Raw genomic sequence first — 15,587 nt, 5'->3', positions numbered from 1 at the left:
CAGAATAACATGATTACCAGTGAACAGGTTCACAACACTAGGGTAGATACCATGGTAGACCCTCTAACTGAACAGAACTATAGTAATCCTAGCCGATCTCCATGAAACCCTCATAAAACCTACTCAATAAGAACCATGGCTGCCACAACTTCACTCTCTTAATTCACTAACCCCTTTCTAAACTCATATCTAACAACCAGTCTTTAAACCCGATCTAGAAAACCTCATAGGGTTATTATTCCAATGCCCATCTCAATGGAATCTCAGTTCCTAGTTATTTTATTATCATAAATGTGCAACTTCTCTTGCATTATTTTCCCATGGATGATTATAATTCCAATGCCACGGAGAATATAACAATGATACAGCAACATGACCGAAACTTTGACTATTCTCAGCAATTACATGAAGGAAGATTTTCATTGTTTATTTGCAAAGGGAAGTCATTTCCACGTAAGTCCTCCTATTAATCAACACCAGAGCACCATATGAACAAGAAATACAACCCCAGTCAAAAGAGTTAACTAGTTTACTCAAATAAATAAGCAAAAAGAAGAGCATTGGCATCAATTCATAGGATTACCGAGACCCTAAAGTCAAAAACTCAGATGATTATTTGAAACAGAATGCATTGCTGCTCTAGTGCTCCTGGTAGCAATTACACGAGTGAAAGCTCTCCAGCGGAAATTGACCGTTTGACAAGTTTAGCCCAAGACTCGCTAGTCTCTGCAATAACCTTAAGAGCATAATCCTGTTTATCAAACAGATAATATTTGGGTGAACACATGCAGGTTGAACCAGGATGAAGCGATGGGTAAATATAAAACCGATACTTACCTTGTTTGCTGCTTTGTTGCCAAGGCCAAACTTGTTGGCCGGTTTTCCATCAGGGATCTTGTAGTCCCTAAACCAATCCCTGATTGCAATGAGAGTCCCCCTGAAAACATCACCCAACGGATGCTCGATAATACAATTTCACAACAATCAACACTTATGTCTTTACATGCATGTTGTCATAGTAAAATAAGGAAGCAATATCAAGAATTCAACTTATAGAGAGAAATAAACTTCTCAACACTGTCAAGATCATTCATAAGAGAAGCCCTCGAATCATCTAATGAAATGGCAACTACTTTCCAGTCAAGTTCACCTTCATCAATAATCCAATTCCATAACAAGAGGCAATGACGTCTTGAAATGCATGTCGTCATGGTAAAATAACGTAGCAATCTAAAACGATATCACAACCCAGAAAGTAAAGAGGGAAATACCGGGAAGTGCTTTTCAACATCGTCAACGTCATTAACAAGAGAAGCCCTTGGATCATCTAATGAAATGGCAACTATTTTCCAGTCAAGCTCCCCTTCATCAATCATGGCTAAAGCAGCCAAGGGCTTAACCTTCAAAACATCACCAATCTTCCTCCGGGTTTCACCAATCTCAACAACATCAACTAAGAATTTAAAGAAACAAAAAAAATAAATATTTTAGAAAAAATCTTGTGAGAAGTATCAAGTAATGAAACAATAATCGGAATTACCAGGGTCGTTATCACCGAATGCTCCTTCAACTTCAGAGTTCGCCAAAGATGGGTCTTCCCATGTTTGTGGAAGCAATCCATAGTTCCAGTTTATATTATAGCTGAGGGGCAATGGATTGAATCATTCAGAAACGAAAACTCCTTAACATACTACATAGCAATGCCATATTAATGGGTTCAGATATAAACACTTGATATCCATATTCCAAACTGAATCTCACATATACATACATATTTAATATCAAATTTCGATATTTAAAATCAAAATTATAGATAATCGATCAGCTATCATCATTAGTTTTAATTCTAATTGCAACAAACCCAAGCTGAAAACAACCCAAGAATTGAAATGAGCAATAAAAATAATCAAAATAAACAAATCTCACGGGTAATATCGAAGCTTTCCCTTCTTTGTGTCCTGCTTAATGGGAGTGTACAATTCATCAGTAGCGACCTCCATTTTCGCACTTGATTCTTTGGGTATCTCGACGATGAAGCTAAAAGCACCATCTCCCAAATGCAATGGAACATCATGCCAAGGAGATATCTAAGGCCACAATCAAATCTCAAATCAAAACCTTAATGAATCAAATTTCAAATAAATGGTTAGGGGTGGGGGACAAGATGGGAAGTGAAAATACCTTTCTGCCCGAAGTATCTTCGAAGAAGACTCTGTAGTCGAGAGTCTCGGGCTGGCCTTCTTGTTTGATCTGAAACTGGGGGTTACAAATGGCATTGCAAGAGAACAATCTCTTCGACAATCGTCTGCCGTTGTTGAGGCCGAGTGCGTTGCTGCCGCGTTTCAAAGCGAACGACGTCTTCAAAAGCAGGCAGGAAGAGGTGGTGGCGGTGGAGTGGCAGGCAACGGCTATCACTCTGGCGGCTGCGGCCATTGTCGATGCTATCTGGAGATTAGAGGAGTGTTTTGGGGAGTGGTGGCCTTTTCAGATTATTTCGCTTATTTTCTTTGAGCAAGTGGTTTGCATTGATTGGCTGACCTTTTATTCGCTTTTTTAGAGAAATCATAAACTGACCTTTTATTCGCTTTTTTAGAGAAATCATAAACAAATGGCTTAATGCATCTTTAGGTCCTTTTACTTTGAATAAAAATCAGTGTGAACTATAAACTTATTTTATATACAATATGACTCTTAAACTAAAACTAATAGGGTAAACTAGGCATTTAGTAACTAAACTATTTGTTTTTGTCTGTTTTAGTACCTAAACTTTAAAAAAAATCAAAATCATAGCTAACATTTAGTTTTTGTTTTATTTTACTACATTGTCGTTAAAAACTTAACGGCCAGGTTGATGGGGCATAACTCCAATGGACAAACGATCATTCGAACAGTGGACCACTAGAGAAAGACGAGTTGACCAATATAGTTTAGTTTCATACCCATCGAAAGTTGACCACAAAGATTGGATGATAAAGAAGTCAAAGAGTCCATAGTCGATTTTGGGAGATTGGGGCATTTTCTGGTGAAAATGTGCAAGCTGAAAAGTTTGGGCTTCAACATTCGACGGATGCGACGACCGAGGACTATAGACATGACCGTCAACAAGTCCGTCTGTTAAGTTTTTAATGGTGAGAGTATTAAAATGAAACAAAAATTAAATGTTAGGTGTGGTTTTAAAAAAATTAAAAGTTTAAATAATAAAACGAACAAAAATTGATAGTTTAGGTACTATACGCCTAATTTACCCAAAATAATAATGTAATCTTTTGAGTAATGAAAATTATCATTTAATAGTGGTACATAATACTAATAATATGGCAAAGAAACTTGTTAATTTTTTTAAGTTTGAGGGTTTAATCAAATTTTTAGAAAGTTTGACGGTTTATTTATTCTTTAAGAAAAACAAAAATTAAAATAAATTAAAATAAAAAATATTTATAATGTATAATAATAAAAATTAAAATATTAAAATTAAGGCTTAAGGGTCATTTTCTTCCCTATAATAAACTTAATTTATCAATTTCACTCATATCGTTTTTTATCAGTTAGTCTTTTTACTAACAGAATCGTTAGTCTTTTGCATTTATCAACACCAGTAATTTTCAAATCAATATTACTGACGTGGCTTGATGATGAAGTGACATGTATTAAAAAATAAATAATAAAATATTTATTAAATATAAATGTTAGAAAAATCTTAAAAAATTTAGCCTAATTCCTTAATCTCGCTGAAATAAATAATAAAATTTTGAGAAATTATTTTAATCATTTTGTTTAATAAATATTTTAACATAATCTCTTAATCCACATACGAAAAAAGACTTACAGTTCTGTTAATAAAAAATGTCAACAAACTTCAAGGACTAGGATGAATATCCTAAATAACTTCGAGGGCTAAATTGATGTAAAAAAACCAATATGAGCGAAATAAATTGGATTTACTAAAATGTCACATCTTTTGTTCGTGTAACATTTTCGGTTGACAACAAAAAAATGTTACATTATTCATAATATTTCTTGATTGAATCAAAAATACGATAAAAAATTAACATTTTGAATTACGCTCAACCGAGAGTATTATATTTTTAACATATTTTTTATCGTAATTATTTTCTGTTATTCTTTAATCTTAAATTAAATTACCACACGATACGATTATCCATACATTGTTAATAACAAACAGATGGCGAACATGAAGATGAAATAATAAACAAATTATCCCTAATAATCAAGGTTTGGTTTGATTTGATGTTATATAAATATCTCTTGTAATTTGGTCCTTGTTTTCTTGTACTACAATTCTCTTGTAGGATTCAAGGGACTGAGCAAGCATAAAAGACCAGCTTCCATGGAGGTTCCAAAGGAAAACTCTGTAAACAAAAATGGAAATCACGAGGCTGTCGGAACTACAGATATTATCGTAGTCGGCGCCAGTGTGGCCGGTGCCGCCCTTGCCTATGCTCTTGGAAAAGTCTGAAATCTGAATGTCATGACTCATGTTCCATCTGATATGTACATAAACATAATGACTCATGACTCACTTCAGTAGATACATTGTTAATAACTTAAACGCGCCGGACCGAATTGTCGGCGAGTCTCTAATGCCGGGAGGCTACCTCAAGTTGATCGAATTAGGCCTAAAGGGTAATTAAACAGGGAAAAATCCGGGATCTAAATAGCGGTTGTGGTATGACATCGATTTTTTTTGCTCTGTAGATTGTTTAGATGGTATTTGTCGTAACCGTCTTTTGGTTGGGTCCCGGAATTGGGCTTCGACTTGAAAAATGTGGATTGGAGTCGCCACCGACTATTTTAAAACGAATTTAGGTGGGTCGGACACCATATTACCTGATCTGTATTTTTACCAGAAATGTGTCAGGTTCGGGAGTCGGTTACGGTCAAGAAATGATTAGCACCATTGAACCGCCCTTTCGATACCAATTAATTTGCAGGTTATCTTAGTTGCGAAAATTCGAAATTTAAATTAAAATTTAACAGATCCGATTCAAATTACTTATAATTGATTGATTTGAATACCCTTAAAAGATAAAAACGGTAGATTCGTAGCGGAGTATAAAATCGAATTAGGATAACAAGTGTGTAAACGTGAGAATAATAAATAAAACAAGAAAAAATGAAAAATAACAAAACACGTAAAAAATAATAATAAAATAATAAAAATAAACAAAATGAATAAAATGTTAAAAAACAAAGACACAGATAAAAGAAAAAAATTAATGGAGTAAAAAAATAAAAAAATAAAAAAAATTAAAAATAATAAAAATAATGTGTACATATAAAGTAGTATTTACTAAAACAAATAAAAATAATAAATATATACTAAGTAAAACAAATAAAAATAAAGATATACATGATATTAAGAAAAAAAATAGAAAAAATAAAATAAAATAAAAAATATATATAATAATAAAAAAAAATAGAATATTAAAAAATATATATAAAAACGTATAAAATATAAATTAAGAAAAAAATATACATAATGGAAAAAAATTAATACATCTATATATATATATATATAATGATAAACATGTTCGGGAGTATCTAGGTTCAAACTTCGAACCCACCCCTTTTTGGTCATCGGCGTAACCCACGTTTTGAGTTATTCAAACCAAATCTCAAGAAAAATAATATGCACATGCGAAAATTAAACGAATCAATGTAAAAAAGGATGATGTCTTTTATTTCCTTTTCGAATCGTTTACAATAGCTTTGCCTTTGTATTTTTTCGTGCTTTCCTCTGTATCTTGTATGTAAATCGTTTGTTACAAATGGGGAGGATTACATGTATTTATAGTGAAAAAAACTAACTATTTTTAGAATCCTATTAACAATAGAATCATAATCCAACTAGACTCTTTGCTCGGTTGTTGCATGTTTGTTGGTGTGGTTGTTGCTTTAAAAGATATGGTGGTGGAAGAGTCCTCCTAGGAGAGAAACTCTTGCTAGTTCTATCTTTTAAGAAAATGGGTGTCTACAGCTGCCTCTCTTTGTCATTTTTCGTGGAACGAAAAATATGACAAAGATAAAAAGACACAAATTTTCGTTCAGTGGAGTTAAAGAATAACTCCTTGTCGAATTGAAGGGCGGATGGCTCCTCCGTCGCGAAGTCGTGTTCATCTTGAAAAGATTTGAATCAAAATATGACTTCTCGTTGTAGTCCACTTTGGTCTTCTTCTCGGTTTAAAGACCTTGGCTAAAAATTCGACTGGAAAGTAATCTCTTGACTCCACAATGTGGTTGATATGCCATCGAGCTGAATGAAACCGAACTCGAAAAGTCTTCGCTGACAGATAGCTTTTCTCGACTTAAGCCATTCTGACGGAAAAATGGCTTATTTCTACTAAGGCACGGCTAACCAGACCTTCTTCTCGACTTGAAAAACCTCGATTGCAACCGGACAATAGTGTGATTGAGGTGTCATCAATCTGAATGGAATCGAACTCGGTAATTTTATTGACAGATAGCCTTTCTTGCCTTGAGTTATGTTGTAAATGATGTGCCTTAGAGCTGAGCATAGTCGAACTCGAAGGTCTTTTGGTGATAGATAACCCTTCTAGCCTTGAGTTATGTTGTAAATGATGTACCCTCGAAGCTGAGTGTAATCGAACTCGAGGGTTTGGTGTTTCAAGAGAAACATTTTCAAAGGTTTTTTTTTGTGTTTCAAGAGAAACAATTTCAAAGGTTTTTTTATGTTTCAAGAGAAACTGTATTCAAAGATTGAAGTTTCAAGGGAAACTGTCTCAAGAGAGACCAAAATTCATTTCAAGGGAAATGTTTTCAATGTTTATGTTTCAAGAGAAACTGTCTCAAGGGAGACAAAATTTTGTTTCAAGGGAACCTATCTCAAAATTCATTTCAAGGGAAATGTTTTTAATGTTTATGTTTCAAGAAAAACTATCTCAAGAAAAACAAAACTTAGTTCCAACAGAAAATGTCTCAAGGGAGACGAAATTTGTTTCAAGGGATTCAAAGATTTTGTTTAAAAAGAAACTATCTCAAGAGAGACAAAATTCATTTCAAGGGAAATGTTTTTAATGTTTATGTTTCAAGGGAAACTGTCTCAAGGGAGACAAAATTTATTTCAAGGGGAACTGATTCAAATATTTTGTGTTTCAAGGGAAATGATATGCTTTAAGAGAAACTATCTCAAGAGAGACAAAACTTAGTTCCAAAAGAAAATGACTCAAGGGAGATGAAATTTGTTTCAAGGAAAAGATATTCAAAGATTTTGTTTCAAGGGAAACTGTTTCAAGAGAGACAAAACTTGGAAACTGTCTCAAGAGAGACAATGGTGAGCACGATTCTCTTTGTCGTGAAGTTAAAACCATGGATGGTCTGATCGATGTGAAGTTGAGCCTTGGAATTGGATATTTTTCATCGTGAAGTTGAAATCCAAATAAGTTGTATTGTTCTGAGTCCAATATCCTCCGCCGTGAAGTTGAAATTGGCTCTGGAACTGGGAAATTGTTTGTTGACAACCAGCCGTCCATTCGCTGTGAAGTTGAACTTGTGTTGTCTCGAGTCCAATATTCTTCGCTGTGAAGTTGAAATTGGTTTGGAAACTGGGAAATTGTTTGTTGACAACCAGCCGTCCCTTCGTTGTGAAGTTGAACTTGTGGTGTCTTGAGTCCAATATCCTTCGCTGTGAAGTTGAAATTGGCTCTGAAATTGGGAAATTATTTGTTGACAACTAGTCGTCCCTTCGTTGTGAAGTTGAACTTGTGTTGTCTCGGGTGGCACGATATCCTCCGTCGTGGAGTTGAAATCGTGGATGTGTGGGTACGATATCCTTCGTCGTGGAGTTGAAAATGTAGGTGGCCCCTTCGTCCTGAAGTTGAGCCTTAACTTAGATATCCTTCGTTGTGAAGTTGAAATCCAAGTATTATATGTTGCAGGTGGACACGATTCCCTTTGCCGTGAAGTCGAAACCGTGGATGACCCCTTTATTGTGAAGTTTGGCTTCGAGCTAGATATCTTTCGTCGTGAAGTTGAAATCTGAGCGAATTGTGTCGCTTTGAGTTCAATATCCTTCGCCGTGAAGTTGAAATTGACTCTGACTGAAACTGGAAAGTTGTTTTGTTGTCAGACAGTCGCCCCTTCGCTGTGAGGTAGAGCAACCACCATGTGCTTTTGAATTGAGCATCCTTCATCTTGAAGTTGAAACTTGACTCTAAAAGCTGCAAAAACTTATGTATACAAAAAATGATAAATGCGATGCTCTTAAGTATGTCTAAGATGTATGTAACATTAATTAGCTCTATTTTATCCCCTGGATGGAGTCTCGTGCTTTGTGTGTTTGTTCCTGCATATGGAGGAAATGCCTTCAAAAGGTCTGATAATTTGCATCAGGATGTTGAATTCCCAAAGATGCCCCAATATTCGATGTTGAATATCAAAAAATGCCCCAACATTTGATGTTAAATCTAAAAAAATGTCTCAACATTTGATGTTGAATCTTCAAAGATGCCCTCATTGTTCCTGATTTCTTGCTTCAGCATTGATTCTAAGAATGAGTTTTTTGTTTGAGAGCCACATATCATTTACCAAGATCCACTCTAGAGAGATTGTCTTGTTTTAAAAAAAATGTTTTTCTTTCTCTTTTATTTTCAAAGTCCTGAAAATATCAAAAAAGAGTTTCGAAAAATGTTTAATCAAAAGTTTTGAAAATATTGCCCCTTTCACGATTTTACAATTGAGACAAATCATAAAACTAGAGTTCAATGGATATCAAAGAATTAATTACATTGTTAATCCTTCAATAAATTATACTTATTTGACACGTGCCAATATCAAATCTATTTTTGGGAAATGGTTAAGTAAGGAAAGGATAAAAAAGTCTCAAGTTATTGTGTTTGGTCAAAGGTTTGGCATTTTTGTTTATTTGATGCTCAAAGGTTTGATGGGGTAGCTTGGATGCTCCTATATTGGAAGTGTTCTCCGATTCCCAGTTTTCATAGTCACGCTCGGATTGTGCGATGTCTTATCAAGGAATTTGTGTTATCGCCTCAGCTGCCTAATTTTTGTATTCGAGTTGCCTTTTTAGGTTTTCAACTCGAATCCTCATTTGGTTTCAAGACGTCATTCAGTAATTTACGTCTTGAACCCCCATTTATTATTTTTCTCTATCATATATTAATTACACTATTTTTTGCAAATAAAGATTAATCCTGATGGGCGGTATGAAATCTGAAGATAGTCTCTTCTGTTCAAAAATCCATGTATGATTAGAAGGGACTTTTAAGGCACGTAACGTAGGTTATGATTCATGGTTATAAAAGAAAGGGATAAAAGGCTCAAACAAGTGTTTAAGGGTGATTGAACCAAGGATCAATTCATTCTGATGTTTACGATCATATCTTGCTCAATTTGAATCTGCTCGTATGTGTCTCTCTCTTGATGCTCCATGATCTTCGAGTAGAGTGATGCAGTAATTCAGAAATGATTGTGCTTGATCAATCTCATTTGATGCTCTATGATCTTCAAATGAAGTGGTTCAGTGATTCGAAAATGATTGTGCTTGATCAATCTCATAGTTTAAATCTCGACACGTCGTTTGAATCGAGAGAATCTTTACATATGCATCTTGTCTTCTTTTTTCTTCAATTTTCTTTTTTATTTTCTCTTTGCTTTTTTCTCTTTTTCCTTTTTGTTCTGATTGAATTTTTGCACTTGGCATTTGGTTCACCTTTCGGTACCTCATCTGAATCAATGTCTTCACTTATGCGAGCATACTTTCTCCACCTTGCCCCCAGTGTGGAGGGTGATCCTTGGTTAGGGTTGAATCAGAAGAAAAAATATTATAGGCTCAAAAGGGGACACAAGGGATATATATTTTCTCCTGTTGTGAAGGGGTAAAGAAAGAAAGCCGTTCATCATTTCATACATGGAAGCTTTCATAGAAGAGGTATCCCCAGGGGGATAGATTTTCAGGATTATTTTTATTCACATGAAAACAGTGTAATTAATGCATGGTAGAATTATTTCGAGTGGATTCTTCTTTCTGCTTCTTGCCCCCAACATGTCTCAATGTTCAGGCTTCCTACGAGATGCCCCAAGTTATGTCTTAGAAGAATGCTCATGTTCAAATGAACAACTCAATGCCTTGGGTTTTAATGGTATAAAAATGTTAATTTTGAGTCTAAAAAGACAATGGTGTGACTTTATTGACTTAAAGAAAGGTATGGGTGTATCAAAAAGATAAAGGCATTGTTTAAAAAAAATCAAAGGGAGGTAGTGTCAAAAATTGGTCTTTTTGGTAATGACCATGAGTTATTTTGGGTAAAGAATCAAGGTATTTATTTTGGGGTTTGAGACAAGATAAGAACGGTAAAATCTTGTCATATGTCAAAAATCTATAATTCTTGAAGAATTAAAAGAATCCTTAATTCATTTAATATTCGAAGAACTAAAGATTAAATTTTGTTCAATTGCTCCACCTTAGAAAGTAGCATAAATTCAATCGTTTAAAAGATTAAACAAACATAGAAGATCAAAGACGTGTTCAAACAAAACAATCCTCTAAGTGCAAATGGCATATGCAATGTCCCATTCTTCGGCTGTCCATGCCTCTGAAGCCATCAGGTTTTGGATCTTGTGCTTCAGTGCCTTATAGTTCTCAGAGGAATGTTTGGGGGTTCCTATGTGGTAACTGCAAACAACTTCAACATCGTAGCCCTTAGGAGATGGGGACTCTTTTTTCAGATCATCCTGGCAGGCTTAGTCCTACAATCAACTAATCAAGCTCCCACTGTACTGATTTCAATTTTTTCTTTAATTGTTAAAATCTTGCTTCCTTGTGGTGTTATGTGGTTAAGACCACTTCATCGAATCCTCCATGAAGAAATTTCATGTTTATGAAAATGATTAAAAATGAAATGGAGATGCAAAATGCAAAAATGCATGAAATGTTCGAGGCATTGATCCAAAAACATGTCTGTTATTATAAATAATCTTTATTGGGACAAAAGTGTTTTATCTTTTAAGAGACAATAAACATATTTAAAGGTACATCCGGACTAAATCCTCTAGACCCAGAACAGGTTGACTAGTTATTTGTCTTCGTCTTTCGCCAGTTGAATAACCTGTTGAACCGCTTCGACCTCTTTGGATGAACCGTGAAAATGTTGAGTTATTTTTTGTACTGGTTCCCAAAAGTATCGAATGACTGCATCTTTGGCTTTTAACCTTTGCTGAATCGGAAACTCCATTGAAATCCTCCATCAAAGGGATTATCCGAAGTTCATTTACTTGTTTTTTGAATTTGTCGACAATGACTTGCCATCTTGTTCTTGTTGTTTTTAAATGAATTCTAGAGGTTAGTAATCTTTTTCTCGTCTTGTCCCTACCACCTTTGTCAACCCATTTTTGAAAAGTTAACTTTTGATGTATTTGATTGTGGGCACCACGTCTTTTTGATCGAATGTGACACATAGTTGCCTTGCAGATTGGCCTCCTTTTCTTTTGAGTCTTTTCTGACCATAGTCGGACCCCTGCGTTCTTATCTCTTGTATTACAACCCCTTAGTCCATTAATACAAATTATTTATGGTTAACAAACACGTTTTTTGGTGGATCAACACCTCTTTTGAATGATACAGATGATTGAAATAAAAATAAAAGAGAGAAAAAATGAAAAGAGTTAGTAAGGTAAAGATAATAATCAAAACAATCATGAAAATAAAAAGTCCTACCCTACATGATATCTACCCCACATGCTTATTATTCCTACCCGGACATGATCTCTATCCCGCAAGTTGATTTTGAACAAGTCCTAACCGCATAAATTTCTAGTTCACATGCTTTGAACAGAAAGTAAAGCATGAAACAAAACAACCTAGGGTTTGGAATGAGGTTTTGGGGTGGGCTCTAATTCTCCATAGCCTCTCGGTTTAGGTTCTAAAAAATGGTACCCGAGTTCTCCTTGCCGGTGCCCCATTGGGCTTACCAAACCCTTAGTCCTAAGCCCATTACAAGCTCGTGTGGACTAAGTTAAACTCGAGAGGAAACATTCTCTTATGCCCATACGGATAATAAATTCACACGAAGGCATAAGGTATATGAATCCCAAAGGTTACTTGTAACACCCATAACCCGTATAATTATACCTATACAGATTATAAATGTCATCTGTATTAAAAAAAACATTTCATAATTCAAAAGCTATTTAAAATTTATTTCCTTAAAATAGTAAATAATATTATAAAAATACCATGTCATATAAATCATGTTTCGTTGTAACCAATTTAATTCAAAAGATTTATTTTATATGAATAGTGAATAGTTCCCGTGAACAGTTACAGTGAATAGTGGGGGAATCGATTCCCTGTAACAGGGGAATCGGTTCCCCTTTTTGGAATCTGGAAATTTGCCAAAACGCGGTTATTGTAGCAATGAATAGTAACTGCTACAGTAACTGCGAAAATACATATAAGTTTATAAAATTCCATTTTCTTGTTTCCAATTTTGTTCAGTAAAGCAAATAAAACATAATAATTACATAATAATTACATGCCACTAATTAAATCTACATTACATTTTAGGATGTCTTACTGATAAAGAAATATACTTCTTGATACTTGATGTTGCCTTGAACTCTCTATTCTTCTACGAGCTTTTTACCTAGCGTGAAAATCATCACACGCTAAGTATATACTTAGTGAGGCAATTAAAACATTTTACAGTACAATACAATTCATGCATAATTTTATCATAAAAACCAAATACCTTACAATCATATTATCAGCATATCCAATATTTACTAGATCAAAAATAATATAACTGAATATAAAATTCCTTACTAATATACTTGCCATTAATTTCTTAAGCTCGTAAGCTTAATTTCATGCTTACCATTTATTTACCAATAATGTATAAAACCATAGACAATAGCCCAATATACAACCCTGAGGACCCTGGGTATACGAGTAAAATACATGCACCGTAGTGCTAAACCTGCACTAAGCTTACGCCATAGTGCTAATCCGGACAATACACATAAGATCGTGCCCACCACCTACACTAAGCTTACGCTATAGTGCTAATCCGGACATAAACCTGCACTTAGTGTCCTTACACACTATAGTGCTAATATAAACCTGCAGCTGCTATACTCTATGGCATGCCAACTATACCCTGTCCCTCAGTGACTTATTCGGGCATATAGTCTACTTTATTCAATCCATCCATGGCAAAGTATATTATTATAATTTAACATTGGGCAGTTCATACCCGAAATAACATTCATGGTAAAATATCACATTTTCAAAAATCAAAGCATTACAATTTCATACTATGACAAATGTCATATCAATTTATAAAAATATGATATAATATCATGCTGATAAAACAAGATCGACTTATCGCAAGTCTTCCTGATGATGTATAATACATCTGTATAATTTCATGCATGTGTTGCACTCACCTTGACACTTTATAATTTTCCAAAATAAGCCTCACTATTGTCCACAATAACCCTTTTCTTTTATACTCGAATCGTTTTGAACACCGAGTAAATCACAATCTGTACAAAATATAGATTCATACTTATATATGTTAGTATTGTACTAACATAAATATAACCAAAATATATTCCATAATCATGCTTCAAACTATTCACCACCATTTACTTTAACATTATTAATTCTTTTTAGTATTGGAACCAACTTTTCCAATTTACTCAAAATGGTCCTTCACCATTTTATCACCTAAATCTTTAATACCAAAAATTCCAGTATAGCACATCAATTATATAAACACTTACACAATAATCCCTCAATTTTTCTGGAATTTACGAATTGATCTCCAACTTTTCAAAACTTACAAAATGATCCCCAATTTTCCTAAGGCTTGTATAATACGTCCTTCATCATTTCCAACTCATATATAAATTTTCCATAATTTTTCTCACTCGAACAAATCCATGATCAAAACTCATAGAACAAATTCTCAAAAGATCAAACATGTTCTAATCATCACACATGCTTGAATATGAATCTACTACCTCACAAACATCAAAATCCATCATCAATTTCATGATCCCTTTTTATGAACACAAACCCTTAAATTTAGGATCTTTGAACACCAACAAGATTACCATGCCATATTGATACCAAAAGATAGAGTTTTTCTCATACAACCATTTTCTATTTACAACTTACACAAAATATTGAATCAAATTGCTTGAAAATGGAGTTGGAATTTTCTCTTACCTTTGGAGAAACCCACGACTGATTTTGGGAGAGAAGAAGATGAACAATTGAAATGATATGTTGGGTGCTTATCATAATATTTTACATTATAATCCACTTAAATGAATATAATATTCACTTAATTGGGATAAGACCAATTTACCCTTAATAAATCTTCTTATTTACCATAAAACCATGACAACTCATCCTTATCATAATTCAAAGTCAAAGATGAAATATTTTGACTTTAAATTTCCGAATTTTCCCATGAAATTTCAAAACTTGCATTTTAGTCACCTAATTCCACTGTTTCAATTAAATCTGAAAAATTCCATATTTTCAGACCAAATTTCTTTGATCCAAAATATTAAAATAATATTTCCAACCATTTTATAACATCCTTCAAATTTTTGTAAAATTCCAATTCAATTTGAAATTACCGATTCCTTACCGGTTTTAACCATTTCTAATTTTTCTTTACCAAATTCCAAATATAATTCCATAAAACCCCACTCTCAAGAGTAAACTATCTATTTATGAAATAAAATTCTTTTCAAGAACTTTACCACTTAATTTCCTAAAATTTCTTCTAAGTTTAATACTTTGACCATCAAACTTTCAAAAGTTACATTTTGATCACTAACCAAAATTTGGGGTATTACATTACTTGCTAGGCCCATACGGAGAATAAATTCCCACGAAGGCGTCACTTTCGCCCCCACTTAAAAGGGTTCAGAGCTCGGGTATAGAGCCTGAGATGAAAATTTTGAAAAATCTGAAATCATTAAAAAACGTCAACATAACTATTTATTTGAAAAATAATCAAAGATAAACAATTAGAATCGAACAAATAAATTAAAATTTAAACTTGTAATTTTCGCTAAAAAAGACAACCGGAAATTAATTTCAGTCTGACTCACTTACATATCCCCAGCGGAGTCGCCAAGATGTCGTAACCGTCTTTAGGTTGGGCCCCGGAATTGGGCTTCGACTTGAAAAATATGGATTGGAGTCGCCACCGACTATTTTAAAACGAATTTAGGTAGGTCGGACACCATATTACCTAATCTGCGTTTTTACCAGAAATGTGTCGGGTTCGGGAGTCGGTTACGGTCAAGGAATGATTAGCACCCTTGAATCGCCCTTTCGGTACCAATTAATTTGCCGGTTGTCTTAGTTGCGAAAATTCAAAATTAAAATTAAAATTTAACAAACTCGATTCAAATTACTTACAATTGATTAATTTGAATACCCTTAAAATATAAAAATGTTAGATTCGTAGCGAAGTATAAAATCGAATTAGGATAGCAAGTGTGCAAACGTGAGAATAATAAATAAAATAAGAAAAAATGAAAAATAACAAAACACATAAAAAATAATA

General features: G+C 33.9%; 1 protein-coding gene across 1 annotated transcript; it reads right to left on the bottom strand.

The window, feature by feature from the left end:
• Nucleotides 1–658: 658 nt before the first annotated feature.
• LOC120115972 (soluble inorganic pyrophosphatase 6, chloroplastic-like) lies at nucleotides 659–2,484 on the bottom strand (the record flags this gene model as incomplete). The annotated part of the gene is made up of 6 exons (XM_039136569.1): nucleotides 659–751; nucleotides 838–936; nucleotides 1,272–1,453; nucleotides 1,541–1,641; nucleotides 1,927–2,087; nucleotides 2,182–2,484. Coding segments are annotated over 6 exons (939 nt in total), but the record flags the coding sequence as incomplete, so codon positions are not given.
• Nucleotides 2,485–15,587: the final 13,103 nt, after the last annotated feature.

Source organism: Hibiscus syriacus, unplaced genomic scaffold (genome assembly GCF_006381635.1).
Source record: "Hibiscus syriacus cultivar Baekdansim isolate YM2019G1 unplaced genomic scaffold, ASM638163v2 tig00110279_pilon, whole genome shotgun sequence".
Classification (NCBI taxonomy): domain Eukaryota; kingdom Viridiplantae; phylum Streptophyta; class Magnoliopsida; order Malvales; family Malvaceae; genus Hibiscus; species Hibiscus syriacus.
This window is presented reverse-complemented; position numbering and strand designations above follow the sequence as displayed.